The sequence below is a fragment of the Sitophilus oryzae genome, unplaced genomic scaffold, assembly GCF_002938485.1.
Source record: "Sitophilus oryzae breed Bouriz unplaced genomic scaffold, Soryzae_2.0 scaffold_979_pilon_pilon, whole genome shotgun sequence".
NCBI classification, from domain to species: domain Eukaryota; kingdom Metazoa; phylum Arthropoda; class Insecta; order Coleoptera; family Curculionidae; genus Sitophilus; species Sitophilus oryzae.
The window spans coordinates 472192-496425 of NW_022147615.1; the positions used below are offsets into that span (position 1 = coordinate 472192).

The 24234-nt window shown below is 29.7% G+C and overlaps 2 protein-coding genes across 5 annotated transcripts in view; one reads left to right on the forward strand and one right to left on the reverse strand.

Moving 5' to 3' along the window:
- Window positions 1–1008, forward strand: part of LOC115891191 (ankyrin repeat domain-containing protein SOWAHB) — a 329208-nt gene extending 328200 nt beyond the window's left edge. Inside the window, exon 15 of one of the 4 annotated variants that reach the window (XM_030911602.1) lies at window positions 33–1007. In XM_030911602.1, coding sequence (XP_030767462.1) covers window positions 33–230 — 198 coding nt within the window. In that variant the 3' untranslated portion in view covers window positions 231–1007. Of the gene's footprint in view, window positions 1–32 lie in introns of all 4 variants that reach the window. The other 3 variants (XM_030911600.1, XM_030911598.1, XM_030911599.1) reach the window with 3 other exon arrangements.
- Window positions 1009–6712: 5704 nt separating this feature from the next.
- Window positions 6713–24234, reverse strand: part of LOC115891182 (Down syndrome cell adhesion molecule-like protein Dscam2) — a 39214-nt gene continuing 21692 nt past the window's right edge. Inside the window, exons 4-20 of the mRNA XM_030911586.1 lie at window positions 23285–23428; window positions 22919–23119; window positions 21661–21749; window positions 20957–21069; window positions 20713–20894; window positions 15426–15550; window positions 15251–15369; window positions 15047–15190; window positions 14919–14982; window positions 14489–14738; window positions 13976–14260; window positions 12994–13110; window positions 11577–11749; window positions 11402–11443; window positions 10355–10502; window positions 9832–9925; window positions 6713–8603 (exon numbers count right to left, since the gene is read on the reverse strand). Of these exons, the coding sequence (XP_030767446.1) occupies window positions 8324–8603; window positions 9832–9925; window positions 10355–10502; window positions 11402–11443; window positions 11577–11749; window positions 12994–13110; window positions 13976–14260; window positions 14489–14738; window positions 14919–14982; window positions 15047–15190; window positions 15251–15369; window positions 15426–15550; window positions 20713–20894; window positions 20957–21069; window positions 21661–21749; window positions 22919–23119; window positions 23285–23428 (2570 nt within the window). The 3' untranslated portion in view covers window positions 6713–8323. The remainder of the gene's footprint in view (window positions 8604–9831; window positions 9926–10354; window positions 10503–11401; window positions 11444–11576; window positions 11750–12993; window positions 13111–13975; window positions 14261–14488; window positions 14739–14918; window positions 14983–15046; window positions 15191–15250; window positions 15370–15425; window positions 15551–20712; window positions 20895–20956; window positions 21070–21660; window positions 21750–22918; window positions 23120–23284; window positions 23429–24234) is intronic.

Consider the following 24234-nt stretch of genomic DNA (forward strand, 5'->3'; position numbering starts at 1 on the left):
TTTTAAGCATTTAATTTAATTTTTTTTGTCAGGAAATCATTATGGGACCTCCTAAAAACTACGGTTCTAGAAAAAAATCGAAGAAAAATGAGACATCGATGGGTAGTATACCATCAACGCCCAAGACACCCACAAAAAACTACTCTTCGACTAGTTTGCCTATCGCAAATACCAACAATGATTCGGATTCAGACAGTGCAGCTGGGTTTGATTCTAGTTGGAAAAAATAAAATATATTTTTTTGTATATTTTCTCAAAACATTCCTTATTTATTTATTGATAAATATATAAATATGTAAATAGGTATTGATAGAATGGCGAATAAGGCCAAAATGGTACGAGATTGTTCTATAAACAATTTAAAATATATACAGATTCTACAGTTTGTTTTGTTACATACATATTTGTATATATATTTTATTTTTGAGATTGATTTTTAAGTATATTTTTTAGAAATTTTTAAATGTCAGTTTTTCATTTTTTTTTCTAAAGGAACTTTTCTTAATTCTATCCAACATCCAGTGGGCCTAGTATTTTATAAAGCTCAGTAAAAGTTGTTCATAGCTGTTTGAAAGAAATGGCGAATGCGCTAGGATTCTATTAAGCTGCTTTCACGGTAATATTTTTTAAAAATGGAGTTCTTGAAAAAGCTTCAAAACGGTCGATAATCATGTGTGGATGATAACGGTAAGCTAAATAAGATTTCTTTGCTTTTTAATATATTTTCCACATATATTTTACGTTTGATATATTTAATACATATGTATTAGATATACCATGTGATCCAAAATAAATAAAAACGGCATCAAAGTTGGCTTTGAAATGAAAATCGCTGTCATTTTATATGTAAAATTATATTATGGAGAATATCATCGACCATCTTTTCCCAGCCAACTTGACGTCTTTTTTCGATTATACGGCATTATAGAGGTATCATAATGTATTCTATATAATTTGCCAATAACAATACGGTTATTTTTCTATTAGATAAGAATTATACTCTTGTTTTTAGAGTTATATATATATTTTATATAAAATAATTTTACTTATAGTTGAGATATATACACGTTTTTTTTTTAGGAAATGACGAATGCGCCAGTATTTTGTAGCTCATTCTATTTCAGAAAATGGCGAATGCGCTAGGATATCATTATAATACTTCTATAAAATAATTTTTTATTTTAATTCCATAACAAGGTAAGCGAAATAAAAAGACATTTGAATATACTTTTAAAAATATATTTATTTTCGGTAAAACACATAACAATTAAATGAAATTAAATTTTATTAAACTTAAACAACATTTTAAAACAATATAAAATAATTTAAAGTCTTATCAGTGCAATATATTATTTAATATCATCTCTTAATATCATTACACATTGTTTATTAATAATTTAATTGTATTGTTCCACTCTCTTCAGGCAAGATGATACGATCCAAGTGTATTTGGACCCAGTACACTTGGATGCTGCCTAGATATCCGTATAAGTAAATTCATATGGCAGTTAAGGTAGCATCTAAGTGTATTTGATCCAAGTACACTTGTACCGTGTCAACCGGGCTTTAATAAAAATAATTTCTCAAGAGACTTCACTCACACCATTCTCATTTTTTATTCCATTTGAACTAAGGGTGAGGGTAATTAAAAAAATAAAAGAGTTAGTATATTTCAAATAATTTATTTACGGAATACTTCAACAATACTGCAGTGTTATAAAAATTACCATTTTTTTGAGTTAATACAGATACACATTTTATTTCATTACAACAAATTCTTAATTACCTCTTTTTATTTTCTTATCTTTTACATTATTATATCAGTTTAGTAAGGGGTGTTTGGTATTTTTACTATAATGCATATCTTCTATATATTTTTTTTAAAGACATATCAAATGTGCAAGAATACCATAACTAATCCTTATATATAATATAATTCACATACATAACATCAATTATATTATATTCTTGGACATTTGCTATTTCTTTAAACAAGTTCTTATAAGGTGAGTACCCTGGAATATTAATCCATACCACATTTCCTTTACACTCTTATCACAACAATTCCCTTATCCTTCTAAAACATACCCATACAGAATACCATTTTGATCCTACTGCTTTATTTTTTATATAATCTATTACATATAGATTAGTTTATAGTGCTTTCTTTTAAAAATAATCCTACTTAAAATACATATTGCATTATAAACTAATCTTCATGTAACAAAGAACATCATTTAAAATAAAGCAGGAGTTTAAAATGGTATTTTTGCTCTTAGGGTATACCTTTAAATCCAGCCTCATTTTCCTTAATATACTTCCTTTAGTGTGGTTTCACACTATCCGGGTTTTTGTCCGTCCAGGCTATACCTGAAAGAATATTTCTTAGATTCCTTTTTGAGGCATCTGAGGAATATTCCTCCAGATATAATAGGATGGGGAGGAACTCTGATATTGTGAAACTCTACTAAACTATTCGGGTGTTTGTTTCCTTGCTGTTTTATCCGGAAGAATATTCCTCAGATATCTCCATCACACAATCTTCTGAGAAAGAGATTCCGAGGGTATTCGTTCAGATGAAAATCCAGCAAGTTAACAAACACTTGAATGGTACAACTCCTCCCCAAACTATCCGGGTGGTTGTTCTTCCGGTTTTTTATCCGGATGGACAATCCTCGGATTTCTTTTTTCATCCCTCATCCATGTTACATACATCCCTCATATATGCATCCTTTAATATTATCCATTCCTAATAAACCCTGCAATATTATTCCATCCTTATTTTACCCACCTACTATAAATCCACCCTTAGTCATATTTCCATTCTTCATACATCCACCATCAAATATATTTGATGGGTGAATGTATTAAGAATAGAAGACAAGGGTGGATATATGACTGGTGGGTATATTAAGGATTGAATAATAATGCTTCCTTCCTTCTACCTATTTTCATCCCTCATACATCCTTCTACATATTCTATTCCTAATATCCTATCATATACCCACCCTTTAATATATTTTCATCCCTAATACATCCACCAGGTCGGTCGATGTATTAGGGATGGAAATATAATATAAAGGTTGGAAATGATAAGATAATAGGAATAGAATATTACTAATATGCTCATCCATCATACTGATTAGTATATTAGTAGTGGAAAAGATGGTAAATTGATTACGTAATCATTACGTAATCGTTAATGTAATCGTTACGTAATCGATTGCGTAATCGTTATATAATCGTTACGTAATCGATTACATAATCGTTATATAATCATTACGTAATCGATTACGTAATCGTTATATAATCATTATGTAATCGTTATATAATCATTATGTAATAGTTATGTAATCATTACGTAATCGTTATGTAATCATTACGTAATCGTTATGCCGTGTTACGTAATCGTTACGTAATCATTACGTAATCATTATGTAATCGTTACGTAATCGTTACGTAATCATTACGTAATCGTTATATAATCGTTACGTAATCGTTATGTAATCATTACGTAATCGTTATGTAATTATTACGTAATCGTTATATAATCATTACGTAATCGTTATATAATCATTATGTAATCGTTATGTAATCATTACGTAATCGTTATGTAATCATTACGTAATCGTTATGTAATCATTACGTAATCGTTATATAATCATTACGTAATCGTTATATAATCATTATGTAATCGATTACGTAATCATTATGTAATCATTACGTAATCGTTATGTAATCATTACGTAATCGTTATGTAATCATTACGTAATCGTTATATAATCATTACGTAATCGTTATGTAATCGTTACGTAATCGTTATGTAATCGTTACGTAATCGTTACGTAATCATTACGTAATCATTATGTAATCATTACGTAATCGTTACGTAATCATTACGTAATCGTTATATAATCGTTACGTAATCGTTATGTAATCATTACGTAATCGTTATATAATCATTACGTAATCGTTATATAATCATTATGTAATCGATTACGTAATCATTACGCAATCTTTATGTAATCGATTACATAATTACATTATTACATTATTTGTTATGATTATTTAACATATTTCCATTTATACTTATATGCCAAGTGGATATATTTGGGATTGAATAATAAGTCTTCCTCCCTTCTACGTATTTTCATTACCTGATACATCCATCCACCCTTCCACATATTCTGTTCCTAATATCATTTCCAACCTTTATATTATATTTCCATCTCTAATACATCGACCTACCTGGTGGATGTATTAGGGATGGAAATATATTAAAGGGTGGATATATATGATAGGATATTAGGAATAGAATATGTAGAAGGATGTGTGAGGGATGAAAATAGGTAGAAGGGAAGGATGCATTATTATTCAATCCTTAATATATCCACCAGTCATATATCCACCCTTGTCTTCTATTCTTAATACATTCACCCATCAAATATTTTTGATGGGAGATGTATAAAGAATGGAAATACGAATCAGGGTGAATTTATATTAGGTGGGTATAATAAGGATAGAATAGTGTTACAGGATCTATTAGGAATGGATAATATTAAAGGGTTTATATATTTTCATTCCTGGTACATCCACCGTTCTACATAATTTATTCCTAATGTCCTATCAGGAATAGGAATATCGTGAAGGGTGTACATATCATTTAGGCATGTACCAGGGATATCATATCCCAATACATACATCCAAGATATATACACCCTTCGAGATATTTCTATTCCTAATCAGAGATCCATCCCTCAAAGGTCCTCCCTAATTTTTCATTCCTAATACATCCACCAAGTTGGGTCGATGTATTAGGAATGGAAAAATTAAAGGGTGGATCTATGAAAGGATATTAGGAATAGATTATGTGGAAGGGTGGATCTATCAGGGAATGAAAATACATAGAAGGGAGAAAGACTTATTATTCAATCCCAAATATATCCACTTGGCATGTAAGTATAGATGGAAATATGTTGAAATGTGGTATCGGGGATAAAAATAACTTTAATTGACGCTCAAAATATTTTCATCTCTAATACATTCATTCATTACTTATCCATAAATTTGGATGTATAATGAATGAACGGATCGAAGATAGAAATATTGTGATGGGTGGATATATATTAAGTGGATATATAAGGGATAAAATACGGAATATATGTATAAGGATGCATTTAAGAGGTACAAAAATATGGAGAAGGGTATTTAAGATGTAGTATCGGTGAAATTGAAGGATGAAGGAAGAAGAATGATATAGGATATGAAGTGAAGAGACACCTGAAATGTAAATAAATTAATAAAATAAAAAATAATGATCAAGTAATAATCGTAATCCTTCATACTATTATATGATTGGATAACTGTAATCATAGAATGCCATGAAAGATTAAGATCTATTACTGTCACAAAGAAATATAAATATAAAACAAAATTAAAGCAAACAAATATAATCATAAATATAGAATGATAAAATTAATAAAAATATAGTTTAGCCCCAAGAGAATCAGGATAAAATTTGGGGGCAAAATAAAACATTGCTTGGCTTTTTCAAATGACTTTAATTTGAACTATTCTTTAACTCTTGTACAGGGATTTAAGTTTTGATTCATCTTTGATTTATCGGTACACCTAACAATGTAAACGGCCGAGGTACTTCGAAGGAATGGGCGTGTCAATAGACAGTCCAAGAACCGTACCTCGGCCCGTTCAAGTCTTATTACGAGTTTAATAAAAAATACAAAATAACATGTACAATGATAGAAAAAGTTTCCAAAGTCGTCTTTTCGAAATAGTCATATATAATAGTAACAAAGGCAGACAACACAACAATATATATCATATATTTTTGATTCTCTTTTTTGTATAAAATTGTGATTTATTTGAAAAACTATAATATATTACAAAACATTTGAGGAAAGGGCAATACATATATTTTGTTGGCACTGAAAGATTTTTTTAATCTAAGTATAAATAAATTTTGGAGCTGTGATGATTTGATTTAAGAAGATACTGGATTCGAATATATATGCCCTTCCCTCCGCTAGATTATCTGGAGGATAGTGACAGACGTATGGCATCAATTCAGGGTAGAAAGTACCAAAGACTTCTGGGTAATCAACAATGAACCCTGATGAAGGAAAAATGCTTTCAAGATGAAAAATATTTCTTAATAAAATTGCACTTATTTTCTATCTGTGTATTTTTAACCCTTTGTATATCCCTTCCTTGTTAGTAGATTATGTGTTAAAGCTTTTGGAAAAAGAAATTAATTAAATATAAAGAAAGTGATCAAGTAAGAACCTAAAATATGATAAGACCTTTGTGTTGAATTCTGAGGTCTAAGGAAATATATAGATATAATAAACTATACAGGGTGTCTGAGAAATAAATGCAAGTATTTTAACTGGTAGTATAGTTAAACTCCAGAAACACGCCTATGAGGTTTATTACGCGAAAAAAAATTTGAAAATTTGAAATTTTTTGAAAAAATTTTTGGAAATTTTTTTAGTTTTTAGTTAAAATACATAATTTCTTGATAATATGGCAACATAAGTGTTATATTAAATTTACAAGAAAGGAAATCCAGAAAAGAAGTTGGTTGTCAAAATTTTAGCAAAAAATTATCTTTTTTGGAAATTTTCAATGTAAAATAACTCCGTTTTTTTGGACTTATTTGAAAAACGATAAAGAGAAAATATGTTTCTTTTATCGAGATCTACCACTCCTTAAAATACTTGCACTTGTTTCTGGGACACCCTGTATATGCTGTGTCAAATAAAAATTGCAAAATCCAAAATTCTTTTAAATACATTTGTTTGAAATAAATGTCTACGATTATTTTTTCATATTTATCCCAACTACCTACTTCCTAAAATATTAATGAAAAGAAAATATATTTGCATTTACTGGGTGTTGCGATTTCTATGTCACACAGTATATAAAAAAAAGAAATATCACACTAGTAATACCGTATGATAAAAAAAACTGTGTCAAAGATAGCTGGAAAATGACAATCGATGATAATTTTGGAGAGGTCAATCTCTTAGACGTCCTTTAAAAACTGACTGTTTAAGACATTATAATGCTGGAAGTACACAAGGTAATTATATTAAACAGGTTGCCTCGAAACTTTGGACCAATCACAGTAGTTGGCGCGATGACGTCAGCTAGCGTGATATTTAAAATAACTATTAACAAAATGTTTAATATTAATAACAATTCCACAAGTTAGATTGTTTTTCTATAAAGTCTTTATTTATTTTTATCTAATTTTGCCGACATTTAACATTTCCAAGCAATATTTTTATTCGAAAAAAAAATAGTTTTAGCTTTTTACCACGTTAAAATATCGCGAACCAGTCGAAACTGTTACAGGTAAGAATGATCTCCATTTCTAAGGAAAATTTGATAAATGATTTTAAAAAACTATCTAGTTCATCAATCTTACGTTAATACGTTAGTTACACTAAAACTTTAAAAATATAATATATCCACTAAAACTGTCTTTAATCCACTAAAATGAGATTAATACACGGAAAACCTTCGTAAAACAATGTAAAATTATTTGTAAACAAACAAGCTGAAAACTGCTGAGTACCAGACGATGATGCGCAATATGGCGGCTAATGTCAAGTTACGATATGTACATTATTATTGGTTAGAACCGTCCTTTTTGTCCCTCCTCGGCGAGTGTGTAGGTACTTCCAGCATAAGAATATGCGATGGAGACCAGAACAAAAAGTAAGTTGGTTCTTTGTTACTGGAAACAAAGAATAAAAAATATCTCTACACTAGTAATATTACTGACAAAAAAACAGTAAGATTTAGATACACGTATGTTATTATAAAAAGTATAGAAAGATTGAAAATTGATTCATAGAAGTAGCAAAGAATAGAGAATATCTTTATACCAGTGCTACTTTACTGCTAAAAAAACAGGAATTACTAAATACACCGTATTATAAAAAAAATGAATAGAAGAAACAAAGGGAACAATCAAAACCATTGAATAAAAAGACTAAGAAATGATAAAAATGTGTAATGTTTTTATAAAAAACCTTTTTGAATAAAACAATTTTGCTCTTTTCTGTGCATCCAATCTTTGTCTTTTTATTCAATGATTAAAATATTAAAAAAAATCCAAAGGTTCAGTGCCAATCTCCAAGAAGTCTCTTCTTTTAACCTCTAATATATATATTATATAATTTTGGCAGTAAAGTCTCTTAATTTAACACGAATATTCCGAAATTTCACCCCAAAAAACCCTATCTGTCACTACCCCCTCCACCTTCACCCGTTATTTTCCCGTCACTCACCCCTCTTAGACCGCAATGGAGTAGTCCGACGGAGGCTGCTGGCCACCGCCGCCTCCCTGTTGGCCACCGGCCTGCGGCCTGGCCCACAGCGAGCTGCGCAGGCCCAGCTTGAGCTTCTTGAGCGTGTCGATGTCGCACTCGGCCTCGCTCAGCTCGATTTGGCCACCGCCTTGGCCGGGGGGTGTGGTGGTGGCCGATTCGCTGAAGACCGTTTCCGCCACAGAGAGGTGGCTCAGGATGTGCCTTTGGGAGCCTGAGCGACCCTGGGCGCCGAACCTATACAAACTATGAGGAGTTAGAGAGAATGGGGGATGGGGGTAATAAGGGTGAGACGTAGGGATGTCCATAAGAAAAAAACATATCAGTTTTCTTTTATAGAGATTTACCCCTGATTATACATGATATAGAATATTTACGCTGTAGGTAACCACCTAACTATCCAATCGACAAAAAAGTTAAAAAACTATAAAATTAATCCATTTGACATTATCTGATTATTATTATCCACGTCGCAAGAATAATTCAGGGTTTATAAATTATCGCTAGTCAAACTTCTTCAATATTATTAATTATCTATTATTACCTAGTATATTATTAATTATACAGCATATATATAGGTAGTGAAGCCCTTTTTCACAAAGGACGCAACAAAAATTAAAATTAAATATAGTATACAGTAGTTTCTATCTTTTTATGTTTATTACTGTAAATTTTAAGCATAGCATAGTTATACAGGGTGTCCCAGAAATAAGTGCAAGTATTTAACGGGTAGTATAGTTCAACCCCAGAAACACGCCTATGAGGGATTTTTTTCGAAAGTTTTTTTTGAAATTTATTTAGTTTTTATTTAAAAAAAATTTCTTGATAATATGGCAACATTGGTAGTAGATTAAATTTACAAGAAAATTCAGAAGTGGTTCTCAAAATTTGAGCAAAAATCATTTTTTGGAAATTTTCAAAGTAAAATAACTCCGTTATTTTGGACTTATTTGAAAAACAATAAAGAGAAAATATGTTTCTTTATTGTTTTTCAAACTTATTTCTGGGACACCCTGTACAAAAAAAAAAATACGTCTATTCCACCACACTAACATCGAAAGGAATAAAAAAAAAACAGTCACAGAAAAATGCCTGGAATTATTGAAATAATTTTGTAACTTACTACAAATCTAGATATCAACAAACCTCCAAAAGGTATTTTGAAGATTTGTTGACGTTGAGCTAATTTTTGCAGTATCTGTTAATTAAAACGTTTTGAAAAATTATGGTATTTTTATCCAAAAAAATTCCAGCCCATTTTCGAAAATTTCGCCATAGAAAAGTTGACAAATTCTTCATAATTAAGTAACACAAAAAATTACATAACTATTTCAATAGTTTCACTACATAATAATATGTAGGCTAGCCTCAAACCTATCTGCGATTCAAATAGATATATTTTTAAGGAAATCGATATTTTTCCTAATAAATCGATATGTTTGGACATCCCTAGTGATTCTATGGTTCGTCTCACCTGTTCCTGTTGCGCCTTGGCAGTGACTTTTGCTCAGACATGGGCGACAAGTCGGAAGACGTGCTGGACTGGGCCGTGCCATGGTAGGTGAAGGCTTAATAGTAATAATACCCTTTATTGCTCATTAGTATTACTCAGCTACTTATAATGATATGACAATAACGAAAAAAAATGCAAAAATGTGTATGCAACCTAAAGTATACTTATATTTTTTTATATTCTCTTAATATATTATTTTTTATAAAGGGCATTATAATAAAACTAGTATTGATTTAAAACTATTAAAAAAATACACTAGTCAACATAAAAATATTTCTGTACAGGGTTTATCAATTAATAAATAAGAATTTCTACATGACTAAAAATTAAATAAATTGTAAATTCGCTCAAAGAGATTAATTTTAAACGAATTACGTATTTTGTTGGGGATTGGCGTTTATATGTTAGAATTAAAATATTAAAAAATATATACTGATTATCACTGGGTTGAAATGAATGAATACAATTTACATTTTGACGTTACCTGGTGCTTTATGTTTCATGTCCAGTTGATTTGATGACTCGGTACGACTGGAAGTGAGCGCCTCTTGGTCAGATTCACTTTCGTCACTGTCGATGTCCTTCCTGTTGGCCCTTCTGCGGCCGTGGCCCTTTGTACTTTGAAATTTTTGCTTCAAAAACAGACAAAAAGAACGTGTTTGTATCTGTTTTTTTTTTAATCCTTACCTTGTTTTATAAAGTTATACATGACATTATAGATTTTTATTATCTTATCTATAATTTGAAAACTTAACTTCAAGAAAGATAATACTACTTTGTGTGATTTTCTTATTTTTTTACTTTTATCCCAACACCTACACAAAAAAAAACTTTCTCTTTTTTTGAAGAAAAATTTCAGATTATAATAAAAGCATAGAAATATATACAGTATTATTTAAAATCAACTAAAATTAAAATTTCTTTTGCGGGTTTCAAATGTATTTTGGTTTACATCTTAGTTCTTCACAAAGAAGGTTATTATATTGCTGTAACATGATTATTATTGTTGTTGTTTATTAAGAAAATATGATGAGGCTTATTTATTAATAAAAATTCTTGAAAATATTATATTTGAGTTTGATTTAACCTCCTTAAAAAAGAAAATAAAGCAGAAAATATACATTAAGAACACAGTATGATCAAAAAGTTTTCTTATCAATCAAGTGTGGCTTTAAACTTCAACAGTTCAACAAATTTTAATGAAATTTTCTCTTAAGATTTTATAAGACCCACTTAATCGTAATACTTTTTATCATAATATGGTACTTCGACAAGGCACTGAAGCTGGTCTATAACGATCACAAAACCACCAAAAAAAGCAATATAAAATATGTTTAACATCAAATTTTTAGCGACAATCTACACAAAGACCTTAGGATGAACATACCGATCTGATTTTTTTATAAATATAAAATTATATAACAAAACTATCGAAAAAAAAATAAATATCAGTAAAAACTTTGTATTTTCATCCTTACAGCCAAATTTAAAGGACGTACTACACCTATATTTGTCACTTGTAGGTACATACTATGTTGTAATATGGTGATTCCGTGCGTTTTTTAGTCTGTTTCTAAACAAAAGAAAACCTTATTAACTACCTTAACAATATAAAGGAGCTCCCACACCTCCGTTTTTAACGTACGGTCAAAACCGTACAAAACAACCGAAGCGTAGGAATAATTTAAAACACATAGAAAACTTACGATATTATAGTAAGGTGAGTTTCGTTGTACAGAGCTGGAAGGCGGTGGGGAGGCACATCCTTCAGTTACAGGGTGTTCGTGGTACATAAAACTGTGCAGCATGGTGTTCTGAGGAAGGGTGCTCGGTTCGGATAATTGAAACGTTGCATAGGGTGATATGTCTTCGGAGGTTTCTGCAAAAACAAAAAAATCTTGATGAAATAATTAAAAAAACGTTAAAAATATTGAAGGCCAGTGAAAGAAGAAAACTTAGAGGAGCCTTGAGGCTCAACTTTCGTTTAGCTGAAATCTGTTATATAAAAAATGACTTTATATATGCGTTCAAGAAGGCGTTAGGAGTACCTACGTAAATAGGGCTGATTCAAAACAAAAAATCATTGGATCATGCTGTTTTTTTATATTTTAATAATTAACTGTGATTTTGCAAAAATATTATTAGATTGGTTAGGATTTGGGTTGCTTTGGTTACCTTTTCTTTGTGGAGGGTGTTAAGCTGTGGTTTTTATATTTTAATAATTAACTGTGATTTTGTAAAAATATTATTAGATTTATTATTAGATTGGTTAGCATTTTAGACACTTTTAAATTTTTTTTTTCGTTCAAAAGTGCTTCATCCAAGGATTTTTTTCTTCTAAACTGTTCTATAAGCATAGGATTTTCTGCCAAAAAAATTGCTAAATTCGTGGGTACTTATACTTTACAAGACCCGATAATATAATAAGGAACAAATGAAAAATGAAAAGCAAGCATTTCCGCAGGAAATTTTTTATTTTCCTGAGTTTGTAAACGCTTCTAAAAGGCAACAATATATTTATTTTTTATATAACTGATTTCAGTTATTCTAAAGTCTATTAAATTTCCTCAGAAAATGGATACAATTTATTTCCGCAGGAAAATTTTTATTTTCCTCAATTCGTGAATGCTTTTAAAAGGCAAAAATGTATTTATTTTTTATATAACTGATTTCAGCTATTCTAAAGTCTAATACATTTCCTTAGAAAATGAAAACCACTTATTTCCGCAGGAAAATTTTTAAAAAGAATAAATAATAATAATTAATTTTTATTTTTATTTTTTTAATTTTTAATTTTTTTTATTTTTTAATTTTTAATTTTTAAATTTTTAATTTTTTTTTTTATTTTTTTTTTTATTATGTTCAGAAAAATATTAAAAATAAAACGCAAAATGTATTTTTTTATAGCAGATTTCAGTTATTCTAAAGTGCGAAATTTGGAAATTACGCATTTCCGCATGAAAATTTGTGTTTTCCGTGGTTCACGGTAGCTTTTTAAAGACAATTTTTTTTCTAACAACTGATTTCAGCTAAACGAAAGAACTATACCAGGACTATATAAAAACCGTATATTATTTTTTTAACATAAATATATATATTTCTCTCTGTATTTAAAAAACCTACCTGGTATTTTTTCACCAGCTTGCAGTGCCACCTTGTGAATGGTGGCATAATATCTTTCTCGTTGTGCCTCAGCGTTCTGCTGATTGTCCAGATGCTCTCTTGCGTTCTCTTTCCGTCCTGAAAGCATAGATGGCGCTATTACTAAATCAATACCCTTCTAAAATACAAAGGCACAAGGCCGAATGGGACAATATCGATTGTGGAAAAATAAAATAGATTTAATTTTTATAACGAAATATTTTTCCTTATCATTATTTCTTTTATATACCATGTTATATAAAGAATCTTTTAGAAATTGGTAAAAAACTTCACATTACTATGTGTTCGCAAGTTAAAAATATGTTATTCATAATTTTCCTGTATCTGATTCGCCTTTTACATGCTAAATATGAAGTTATTAAAAAAGTTACTTAAAAAATTATTTACAAAAATTAATATGTCATGTGTTACTGTAAAATACGTTCTTCTAAAATTTATTCGATGAAAAATAAATATATAGAATGTTTAGCCATCGTCCAACGTCACGTCATATATTGTCGAACTCTCTCGATCACTTGCCAACCAGATGAAATAGATTGGTGACGTCATTACGGCACTTCGTAAATTACTGCATATTCTTTTTAGTAACTGTCATTGTCATTTGATTCGGGGTAATAATTTTATTGACGGAGATCGATCAGTGTCAAAATTAAAATTTGATTGTTGACGCACTTAAAATATAATATAAATAATATATAAAACGTACTTAAAATTTTCTAAACAATATGAACTGATCTCAGACACACCATAAAACTCATATTTGACAAATAATGATGACGTAACAGTGAAAGATAGCTGAACAGTCTTTAAAATCTATTTATATAGTTACTATAACTATAAAAAAGATATCTAAAATAAAAAAATAAATCTGAATAAGTAAAACAAACTGGGTTTAGTTACCAGCACCTATAAAGAAGATTATACTAAAAAGAGTTGTACTTACGTCTTCTAATACACACAGCGATCCCGATAAGAAGTACCTTGGCCAGTCCCACGACAATGATAAAAGGAATCAGTACCTTCCAGTCGGAGTAAAAAGGCTTATCGTCGTTTCCCTGCCTTATCAGGTCGGGAGGCGGTACGTCGCCATCTTTCGTCAGCGTCATGAAGCTGAATTCTTCGGTGCTGAAACCAGCTACGTTGTGCGCCTCCAGCTTCACGACGTATTTCGTAGCTGTGGTCAGACCGGTGATCGATGTCCTTCTTTGAGGTTTGAGGGCATTGGAGACTATTGCATTGAAGATACAAAAATAAACTAACTGGTCAAGAAAAAAACGAGTTTACGAAATTGCAAGTTCATCAAACAGAACTGTCAAAAACGGAGATTAATGATCTCGATTTCGCCTCTAATGCGTGAATGCATAGCATTATTAAAGAATAACGTTAAAAATTCAGTTTAGTTAAATGCTTATTTAGGTAAAAAATTTTATTAGAGAAAAGACTTATTTTTATTTACCTAAAGTCCACTGGCTATCAGTCGCTTTCCTGTATTGTAACACAAAATACAAAATAGGACAGCCATTATCTGGCCATACATGTAAACGCAGCGTTACACTGGTTGAATTTGGACTGATAAAAGACAGTGCCGGCGGTACTCCAGGAGGATGACCTTGAGTCCTGGCCTGTAACGGATGACTGGGAGGACTGGGTCCTATTTTATTGTGAGCTGTCAAATAGAGGTGGTACGTGGAACCACAAGAGAGACCCTAAAACAATAAGCATATCTTCTGTTAGTACTTTTACCATTTGTTTACCGATATACTTTATAAAAAAAATCATGGAGAGTCATGCTTGTTTATAATTTTTAGAGATAATATCTGAAAGAAAATTATACCATATGTGTGTGAAAAAAATAATAAAATTAAAAATAAATAATTTATATCTACCTTCAATTCAAAGCTGGTGGCATGTCGAGATAAATGAACTTCGTCCAAATCTCCATGTTCTTTCCTGCAACAAAAAAAAAACGAAAACACTTTTAAAAAATAAAACAAAAAAAATATTTAATACTAACCTATAATTCAGATGAAACCCACTGATGGCAGCTCCTCCATTATTTCCCGGCTTCCAATGGAGTAAAATACTCGAACTGGTCGCCGAGGTAACATAGAGTAAAGGAGCACTTGGTGGTACTTGAACCACCAAATTATATGTAATCCTGAAAAAAGTTACGTTACCGGCATTCCAAGTGAAGAAAAAAATATCAAAATAATCTAACCTATCAGTTCCATGCCCGTTGTCAACTTTACAAGTATAATTTCCTGCGTCAGTAATCTGTAGGCTAGATAGAATCAGCTCTCCTGTATCGAGAAGTTGCTGATTATGGTTTGCTCCACCCTAAAAATCAATTTTTATCAAAAATAACGTAAAAAATTAAAAAAAATTAAACAGACCTTCAAAATTTGGTCACTCCGTAGCCATTCTCTTCTAGGACTGCCCACAGATTCGCAACTAAAAGAAACGGTGGTTCTCCACGGTCGTACTACCAGGCCTCCAAATGATATTATTCTTGCTGGTACTAAAGGAAAAAGAAAATAAAAAACAATTGTATTAAAAATAATCAAAAAGTGTGTACAGGCCTGTCGTTTAACAAAAAAATGTGAATACATTTTGATGCACATTTTGTGTCAACCGACAGGCCTACACACATTTTCATATTTTTCAGATACTAAAATACTATATGGATTTTTGCATGTTCAATTTCTATCTTCCTATTATAGTTCTATTCTCCCAAAAAAGAAGGATAATAAAATTTCATGTTCATTTACATATTAGGGTGAGCCTTAAATACGTGCACATATTCCACAGAGCTGGTAGAAATGAATTTTGTCCTGAGAACCACGATTTTCCATCTAAATTTACTCTACTATAGTCTGTAAACGAATAACTTTGAATTTGACAGTTCCGGCGGGCTTCTCTAGTGTTAATTTTTATTAGGTTAGGCAACTTGCGGCCATGCTGGCGCAATGCCGTTTCTAATAGAACAGCCTCGGAGCGAGATTTATGACGTCACGCCAGTTAGATACCACGGATTAATAAATATGTTGTAGAATACTGGAAAACATAATTATTCCTCGTATTTTTAGTTTGTATTTTTAAAATGATATAGTTTATATGAAATATAAAGACACATACAGTTATTAAATAATATATATATATATATATATATATATATATATATATATATATATATATATATATATATATATATATATATATATATATATATATATATATATATATATATATATATATATATAATATATATATATATATATACCTATTTAGTAATAATTGCTAGATAAACTATGAACCATACAAAAGCAGCAAATGTTTTACAATATGGTTGAAATCGTACTCAATAGTCAATGTAGATAGTTTTGTGTTAAGAATAATACTTAAAAAATATGTGGTCATCTTTTGACAAGTTTATATTAGTTTATTAACTCGCAAACATTATAATATATAAATAAATTTGTTAATGCAAATAATAATACATCACTATTATATAACTTACTATTCACTACTATAATCACTATTTATAGATATTGAATGTTTTTGTTAAATAAAAAAAAAAAAAAAAAAAAAACAATATATTTTACATTTTACTCCATTATCTTATGTACCGCCTATTCATGTTTGTATATTTAAAACATTTGTTGCATATGTATAGTTCATAGTTTATTTGCCAAAGTATTATTACTATAAATATATATATTATAGTTGTATTTATTAACTACTGTATATTATGTATATTTCATGTAAACTATGTACTATGTATACTATGTATATAAAACATCATTTTTAAAATACGAACCAAAAATACGAGGAATAATTATGTTTTTCATGTATTCTACAACATATTTATTAATCCGTGGTATCTAACTAGCGTGACGTCATAAATCTCGCCTGTGGCTGTTCTATTAGGGACGACAAGGGGATATATAGAATAAGGATATTCGACTGGACCAAAAAAAACGTGCCGTATTTTGTCGAGGAAGAAGATTTCGTCACGACCAATGGGCGTCGAGTATTTGAAATTGAAAACATATAAATTGACGGTAACCTATGTTTTTGACTCATTTGACTGACAAATGTGATGAGATTGTTATTGTTATTTATAGATCCAAAATCTAAACGTTTTTTTTTTTATTTTAATTTTAAAGTTATTTCCTAGAGGTTTGGTTTGGCCTTCTATATTATGGTATTTGTCTACTAATAAATAATATCTATTTTAGCTTTGATGTATGGAAATCCGCAAGTTTTGTATCTGAAGCCGCAAAGAAATTCGCTCTATAGTGAGAAAATGTTATATCTTTTAGACGCGTAGAATAACAAAATTTCTTATTTCAGATGTTCTATATGTGAGTGCTTAATGTCAAAAATTAAAAATATATACTTGAAATATTTCAAGTTATACCCTTTGCCCTTTGTAAGTAAACAAATATTGAAGAAAGTGTTGTGCCTTCACAGAATTTAAATTGTCATTAGGAATAGATTTCCATGATTTAGTAATGATATTGCTCATAGAAATTGATAATATACTATTTTATATTCACTCGTTCAAGTGTTGATCTATTTTAAATTGAATATTTATGTAAGTATTATGTATAACACGATATAAATAATTTAAGGACATAAGAAATCAAAATTTCATGCCATTATTGATTATTTTTCCAGTTTTATTCAAATATATTGAAATTAATATGGAAACAAAAGTTCATAAATATTAGTTTGAAAAGCCATGTCAGAAGAGTACGATTAAAGACAAAGTATTAAGGTAACATATATTTGCATAAAGTTTTAATAACACTTAATAATTTTATTTATTATTTATTAATTAAATTTAGTTGCAATTTATTTCATATTCTATATTTTGAGAAAATTTTACTTAGATACATACCTGAATATTATGCTGCTTTCTTTTTATTTTAGTGTGCCGACTGTGCTGTTATTTTTATACTAGTAATATTGTATACTGTAGGTATCGTATTCATATGTAGTTATATATATGTCAGTATATATACTTACTTTCTTTCTATGTGTACTTATATCCTTAATAGTCTTTCTAAGTGCATATAATACTACTTTTTAAAGAAGGTAGTTTTTAATAATCTATTGTTAATTCCCCTAATTATGTGTCCCCTGGTTCTGCTATACAACATTTATATATTTTTTATCATTACTGATTTTAAAAGTATCTTTTCAAAGAATTTGACCATAAGTATTTTTTTTTTCAGAGTAATTGGCTGTTCCTGAACAATATTGGATATAAATATTCAAAAATATGATTGATAACTGCATATCCTACTAAGTAGATCAATACCAAAATCCCATTAGAGAAATAAGTTAAAATTATGTTTTACTTGTATAATTTTCTTTGCTATTGTCCGTAATTCATTATTTGTGACTTAGAAATTAAATAGTCAAAAAGAATTTAGTACCAGTTTTTATTTCCAAAAAATTACAAATAATTACATATTGCTTAAGATACAGTATATTATATTGTGTTTATAGTTGATAATTTTAGTTCTTAGTTGTTTATAGTTGATAATTAACAAGATTTCTGATGTTAGATATTATATTAAAAAATGAAACATAGCTACCTACCTATGTAGCTGCAGATTATATATTGTGTAGGTACTGTATAATTCTTTAGTTCAAGAAACAAATATCAGGCAATATAACCAAAAAATGTTGATGCAAATTCTTTGTATAACATACGTACCTCTATGGTATTCAACTTTTCATTGTTCTTTTAATTAGATACACAATAAGCACATTAATTCGTTTATTAAACAACCAAAACTCTAACTACTTAAATTCACAATATAAATATCACAATAAATGTATAAGCTTTGATCAATACCTATTATTATTAATACCTGACGACTTCACACTTTATAACTACTAATGGTTATCCTACTAACACACTAGCCAACTAATAATAAATCTGTTCTAAAAAATACAACATAAAGACATCGTTATTGCAATAATATAGAAATATATTCCATGTATCATTAACTACATATAAATACAATACCCACATCTTCTTTTACGCGAATAGTGCGTTAGGAGGCAGAAATATTGCCTGCATTGTACATCGTACAAATTGGCTAGAATTTATTAATATCCATTGCAAACATTTCTCTTTCAAAGGGTCTAAACAAGTCTAAATGTTTTGTCTTTTTACTGTGTCCCTGTAATATGTTATCAATTAACAACAGTTATCAAATGACCTGGACAATAATAATTGTTTTACCTTTTTTTCAAACTAAACTCTTTAAACAAACTAGGTATATAAATAAATTTATCTCTATAACCCAACTTGTTGCTAATTTCTTTTCTTGTTATTCTATGTTCCTGTATTGTTATTCTTCACATTATCAATTTCTATGAGCAATATCATTACTAAATCAAGGAAATCTATTCCTAATGCCAATTTAAATTGTGAAGGCACAACACTTTCTTCAATATTTGTTTACTTCCAAAAATTGTCAAAGCATATAACTTGAAATAATATATCAAGTATAGGTTTAAATTTTTTGACATGCACTCACATTTAGAACATCTGAGATAAGAAATTTTGTAATTCTACACGTCTAAAAAGATATAATAATATTTTTCTCACTAGAGCGAAATTTCTTTGCGGTTTCAGATACAAAACTTGCTGATTTCCATACATCGAAATACAAAAATAAGATATTATTTATTAGTAGGTAAATACCAAAATAGAGAAGGCCAAACCAAACTCTAGGAAATAACTTTAAAATACATTATTTTTTCAAAAAAACGTTTGATCTATAAATTACAATGGTTAATCCCATCATCGCATCTGTCAGTGAAATGATTCAAAAAACATAGGTTACTGTCAATTTATATGTTTTCACTTTCAAATACTAGACGCCCATTGGTCGTGACGAAATCGTCTTCCTCGACAAAATACGGCATATTTTCCAACATAGCCCGATAGGGAGTTGAATATCCTTCTTCTATATATCATCCTTGTAGGGACACGGCATTGGTCTAATATTTAGAAATGTCAAAGCTGATGACATTTTACTTTTGTCAATTATGACATTTCGTGTTGATTTTTGCAAGAAGAGGAAGAACTGTCACTTGTTTTATTATTTTCCTTTTTCTATTTCACGAAAGTAAAAAGATTTACCGATCTGATTCGTTCAGGCACTCAATTTAAAGAATATCAGTAACTCTTTTGACAGAGGGATTTATATTTCATATGTTGGTAAAAATAACGGTCAAATTCAAAGTTATATTCATAGACTATACCTATACTGTCGTTTTATCAAATCAAAATTTTATCAAATTTTTGATATAAAATTTATCAAAAATTTTTCTGCTAAAAAACTTCAGGTTCCTGTGATCTAAAGAAACTATACTACCTCTAAAATTATATGCACTTATTTAAGACTCACCCTGTAGAACTTTACGTGGTAGATTAGATATTCATAGACAATAAATAATATCAATTTTAACCACAAAGTATGTAGGTGTGAAATCATCGTGCTATCAAAAAGGAAATGAGGTGTAGTATTTTAATGTAATTCTTTAGTAGTATATTTTTATATTCTGCTTCAATAAAGATGCAATGCCTAGATATATTTATTTTAGATCTGTTTAATTTAATAAATAACTATATAACTTAATATTTCTACTTACTTCTTGACGTAATCACCTGCGTCACAACTTTAGAACTTTGACCCTCCCCTATTCTAGTTGATGCCGTCACCCAGAATTGGTACTCCAAATGCTGTTGCACGTTCTTCACTTCAAACACTGTATTATGACTGGAAATGATCTGCCTACCATTTTCAGCCTCCTGTCGACCATCAGGAGCTCTCCTGTAAACAATCAATCGTTTTTTTTTTAATTCAGTTCATTATATAGCTTTAAAAAGTACAACCTGTATAAATTGTACTTGGTTACGATCCCGTTGGGTTCTAAAGGTGCCAGCCAGGACACTTTCAAAGACTGCGGCGTTGCCACCACCACCTTAATATCAGTAGAGATCCTGAACTGAAACAAAAATAAAATTTTTAATAGACCCATAAAGACTAATATTTTAAACTAAATTTTTTATTTTGCTTCAGAATTTTTTGACCTGTATAAAAAAGTTCATGTACGGTAGGGGTACTTAGGGGGTGCAAAATTTCCCCCCTTTAATGAGTAAATCACAAAATTCCCGCTTGACCTACCCTACTACAAATGATAGTAATAAATATTAAAATTTTGAAAATATTTTTTTTTTTTTTTTTTTTTTTTTATTATATATTATTAGTGGAGTGCTTTAAACCCTTATGAGATACAAACCTCGGAATTCCTTTACTGTGAACGAATTTTATAAAACTTTTGCATTGTATTGTTAATAAGATATATTACAAAATTTTTTTTAATAAAATTTCTATACATACAAGATGGTCTGCTTTCCGGAAAAGCTCTGTATCAGGATTCTATTTGAGATTTTCACTCCAAACCTTTTACAAAATATATGTTTAATGGTAGTTCACATTTCAAAATATTTTTATAGATATACAGGGTGAGTCAAATATATATCATTTATTTATCTGAGTTTGTGAATTTGCTATAAAATTCTGGTTCTAAAAATACCTTAATACCATAGAGTACATTGTCTTGAATTACGACGATGTCCATGAGGACGTCAATACAGACGTCCAGGAACATTCGTATGAGAACTTCTAATCGAGACGATCGACTTATTGTAAGTTTATCTAAGAAACCGCCGTTTGTCAGCTTTTCAAATTGATAATGAATTGCATTTAAGAACCGTACATATTGAACTAACGGACTACAAAAAGAAGATTAAATGAAGCAAATCTATGTCATAGCTGGCCTGCTTCCGGACCAGAACTTACTAGATGTGTTGACTGGGCCCAAAAGCAAAGGCATGGTCTTAATGTAAAAATACGAAAAATGTTAATGCCTTTTTAAAATCGAATATTTCCAACAAAATAAAGCTAATGAGATGAACTAAAAAACAAACCATCTAGAAAGGATGTATTCATAAAATAATTTTGAATTTCTTACTGTTTTAAACATATTTCACAGAGTTGCTTCAAACTTTCATAAAAAATAACATTTTTCCTTTGTATAATTAATAGGTGGGGAGTCACTTTTGATTTAGAAAAGATACTAAGAAGTCAAATACTTTGGCACACTGTTAAAAATCATCAAAATCGGCCCATTAAAATAAAAATATATTAACCTTTAAAATACATACTACATTATCAAAGATTTATGGTGCCCATTTTTCGTGCCGGTGAATGTATTTCAAAAACTACATTTTAGTCATATACTTTTCTAATGAAACAAACCTTTATTTTTTTACTGGAATCCAAAAATCAATTAATATATAGGGTGTTCCATTACAAAAACATAACTTTGATGTGTAACTTTTTTGGGACACCCTAGAACTCTACATAATTTTAGAAAATAATCAATTGACTTATATAAGCTCAGAAAATTGCACTTCAATACAAACTTTTGTTCTCCTTGCAGAAACCGCGTCGTATATGACGCGCCACCCTGTATAATTCGATTTCAATCAAAATTTCAATGATTAGAATATAATCAGAATAGGTATAGCTTATGTATTGGATTTATTTATTTCAATAAATTTACGTAGAAAAGAATTAAAAAATCAAAATATTAAGAGAAGGGAAATAATTAAAGAATTTACTAAAATTACTAAAATAAAAAATTAAAGCAACGAAAAAAATGGGTAAACATTTTTTTTTTTTAGTATTTTATCTATAAAACATAATACAGAAGGTTTCACATGTCTCTGGGCCACTCCACTATATGATTATATTATTAATTATAATAATATAATCATGATTATCCTTACCATCTTCCTCTGTTTGACAGTAATGCGGAACTGTCAAAACCCCATCACCCACTTTGGTGAAAGCCAACACCTGCAAACTGTAATTGGTGAATTTCCTCAAGCCGGTGATGACAGTTGTCAATGCTGTCGTTTTTCGAGTCTCCATTTCGTCGTTTCCTCGCCACCTGTCATCAGGGACTGGCTCATACGTCAGTTTATAGCCTTGGGAGTAGTCCCATTGCTACAGTCTTCGGTAGGAGGAGGCTACAGCTCACTCTTGAGGCTTTGTGAGGTAAGAGGTGCACATCGCAAGACCACTGAGGTCTGCTAGAACTGTGAATTAAAAATATATATATAAAACTTTAATTTCTAATAAGAATGACTTACCGTCCTCCATAGTTTGAGCTGTGACTGGGTCACTTAGAGGACCCGCCCCCACTTCATTGTAGGCCTGTATCACTATGTGATATCTAGTGAATTTAGCGAGGCCACCCAGTAGGATTTCACCACCGTCTTCACCGTCACCAGTTACTGAGGTAAAATTGTATGATCCCATAGAGGCAGAACGGTAACCCACGTTAAAACCCTGAGGAAGTAATCATATCAAATTCTATCATAGAATAAGAAACGTTGAATAAAAAATATCACAGACGAGTATATCAACAAATTTGGTAAAGATTGCAAAGAGGTTTCAATATAAGCTAAAGTATAGAGAATCATTCCCCAATGACAGTAAATTTGAATGTTTATTAGAATGTATTGAGAAATAGTCAAAAATATTTAAAATTAATTAAATTATTTAGAATAAAATATAGATAAGCTACAAAACAACGAAAAAAAATACATTTCTTAATTGATTTTCACTACTTATAACATATATTATACAGGGTGAGTAGTTGTACCAGGTGCAAATATTTTTGTGGGTGGTATATTTCGATCCTAGAAACACGTCTATGAATTTTTTTTTTTTTTTTTTTTTTTTTTTTTTTTTTTTTTTTTTTTTTTTTTTTTTTTTGAAAAACATAATATCTTACACATGGCAACAGGTAATTTAGAAAACAAAACCGCTGTGAAAAATTCCAGATTCTGACAAGTAAAAACATTTTTTGGGCTCTTTTGATGTAAAAATTCGGACTATTTTAGACTTATTTGAAGAACGGTAAAGAGAAAATATATTTCATTTATCGAGGTCTACCAACCCTGAAAATATATGCACTTAGTTAAGACTCACCCTGTATAATTAGTTACTAGAAACCAGCTGTTTTTTATTTTTCATATTAATGTTTAGACATAATTCTTAAATAAGTAAATAATGTAACTGAACGAAGTACAATGAT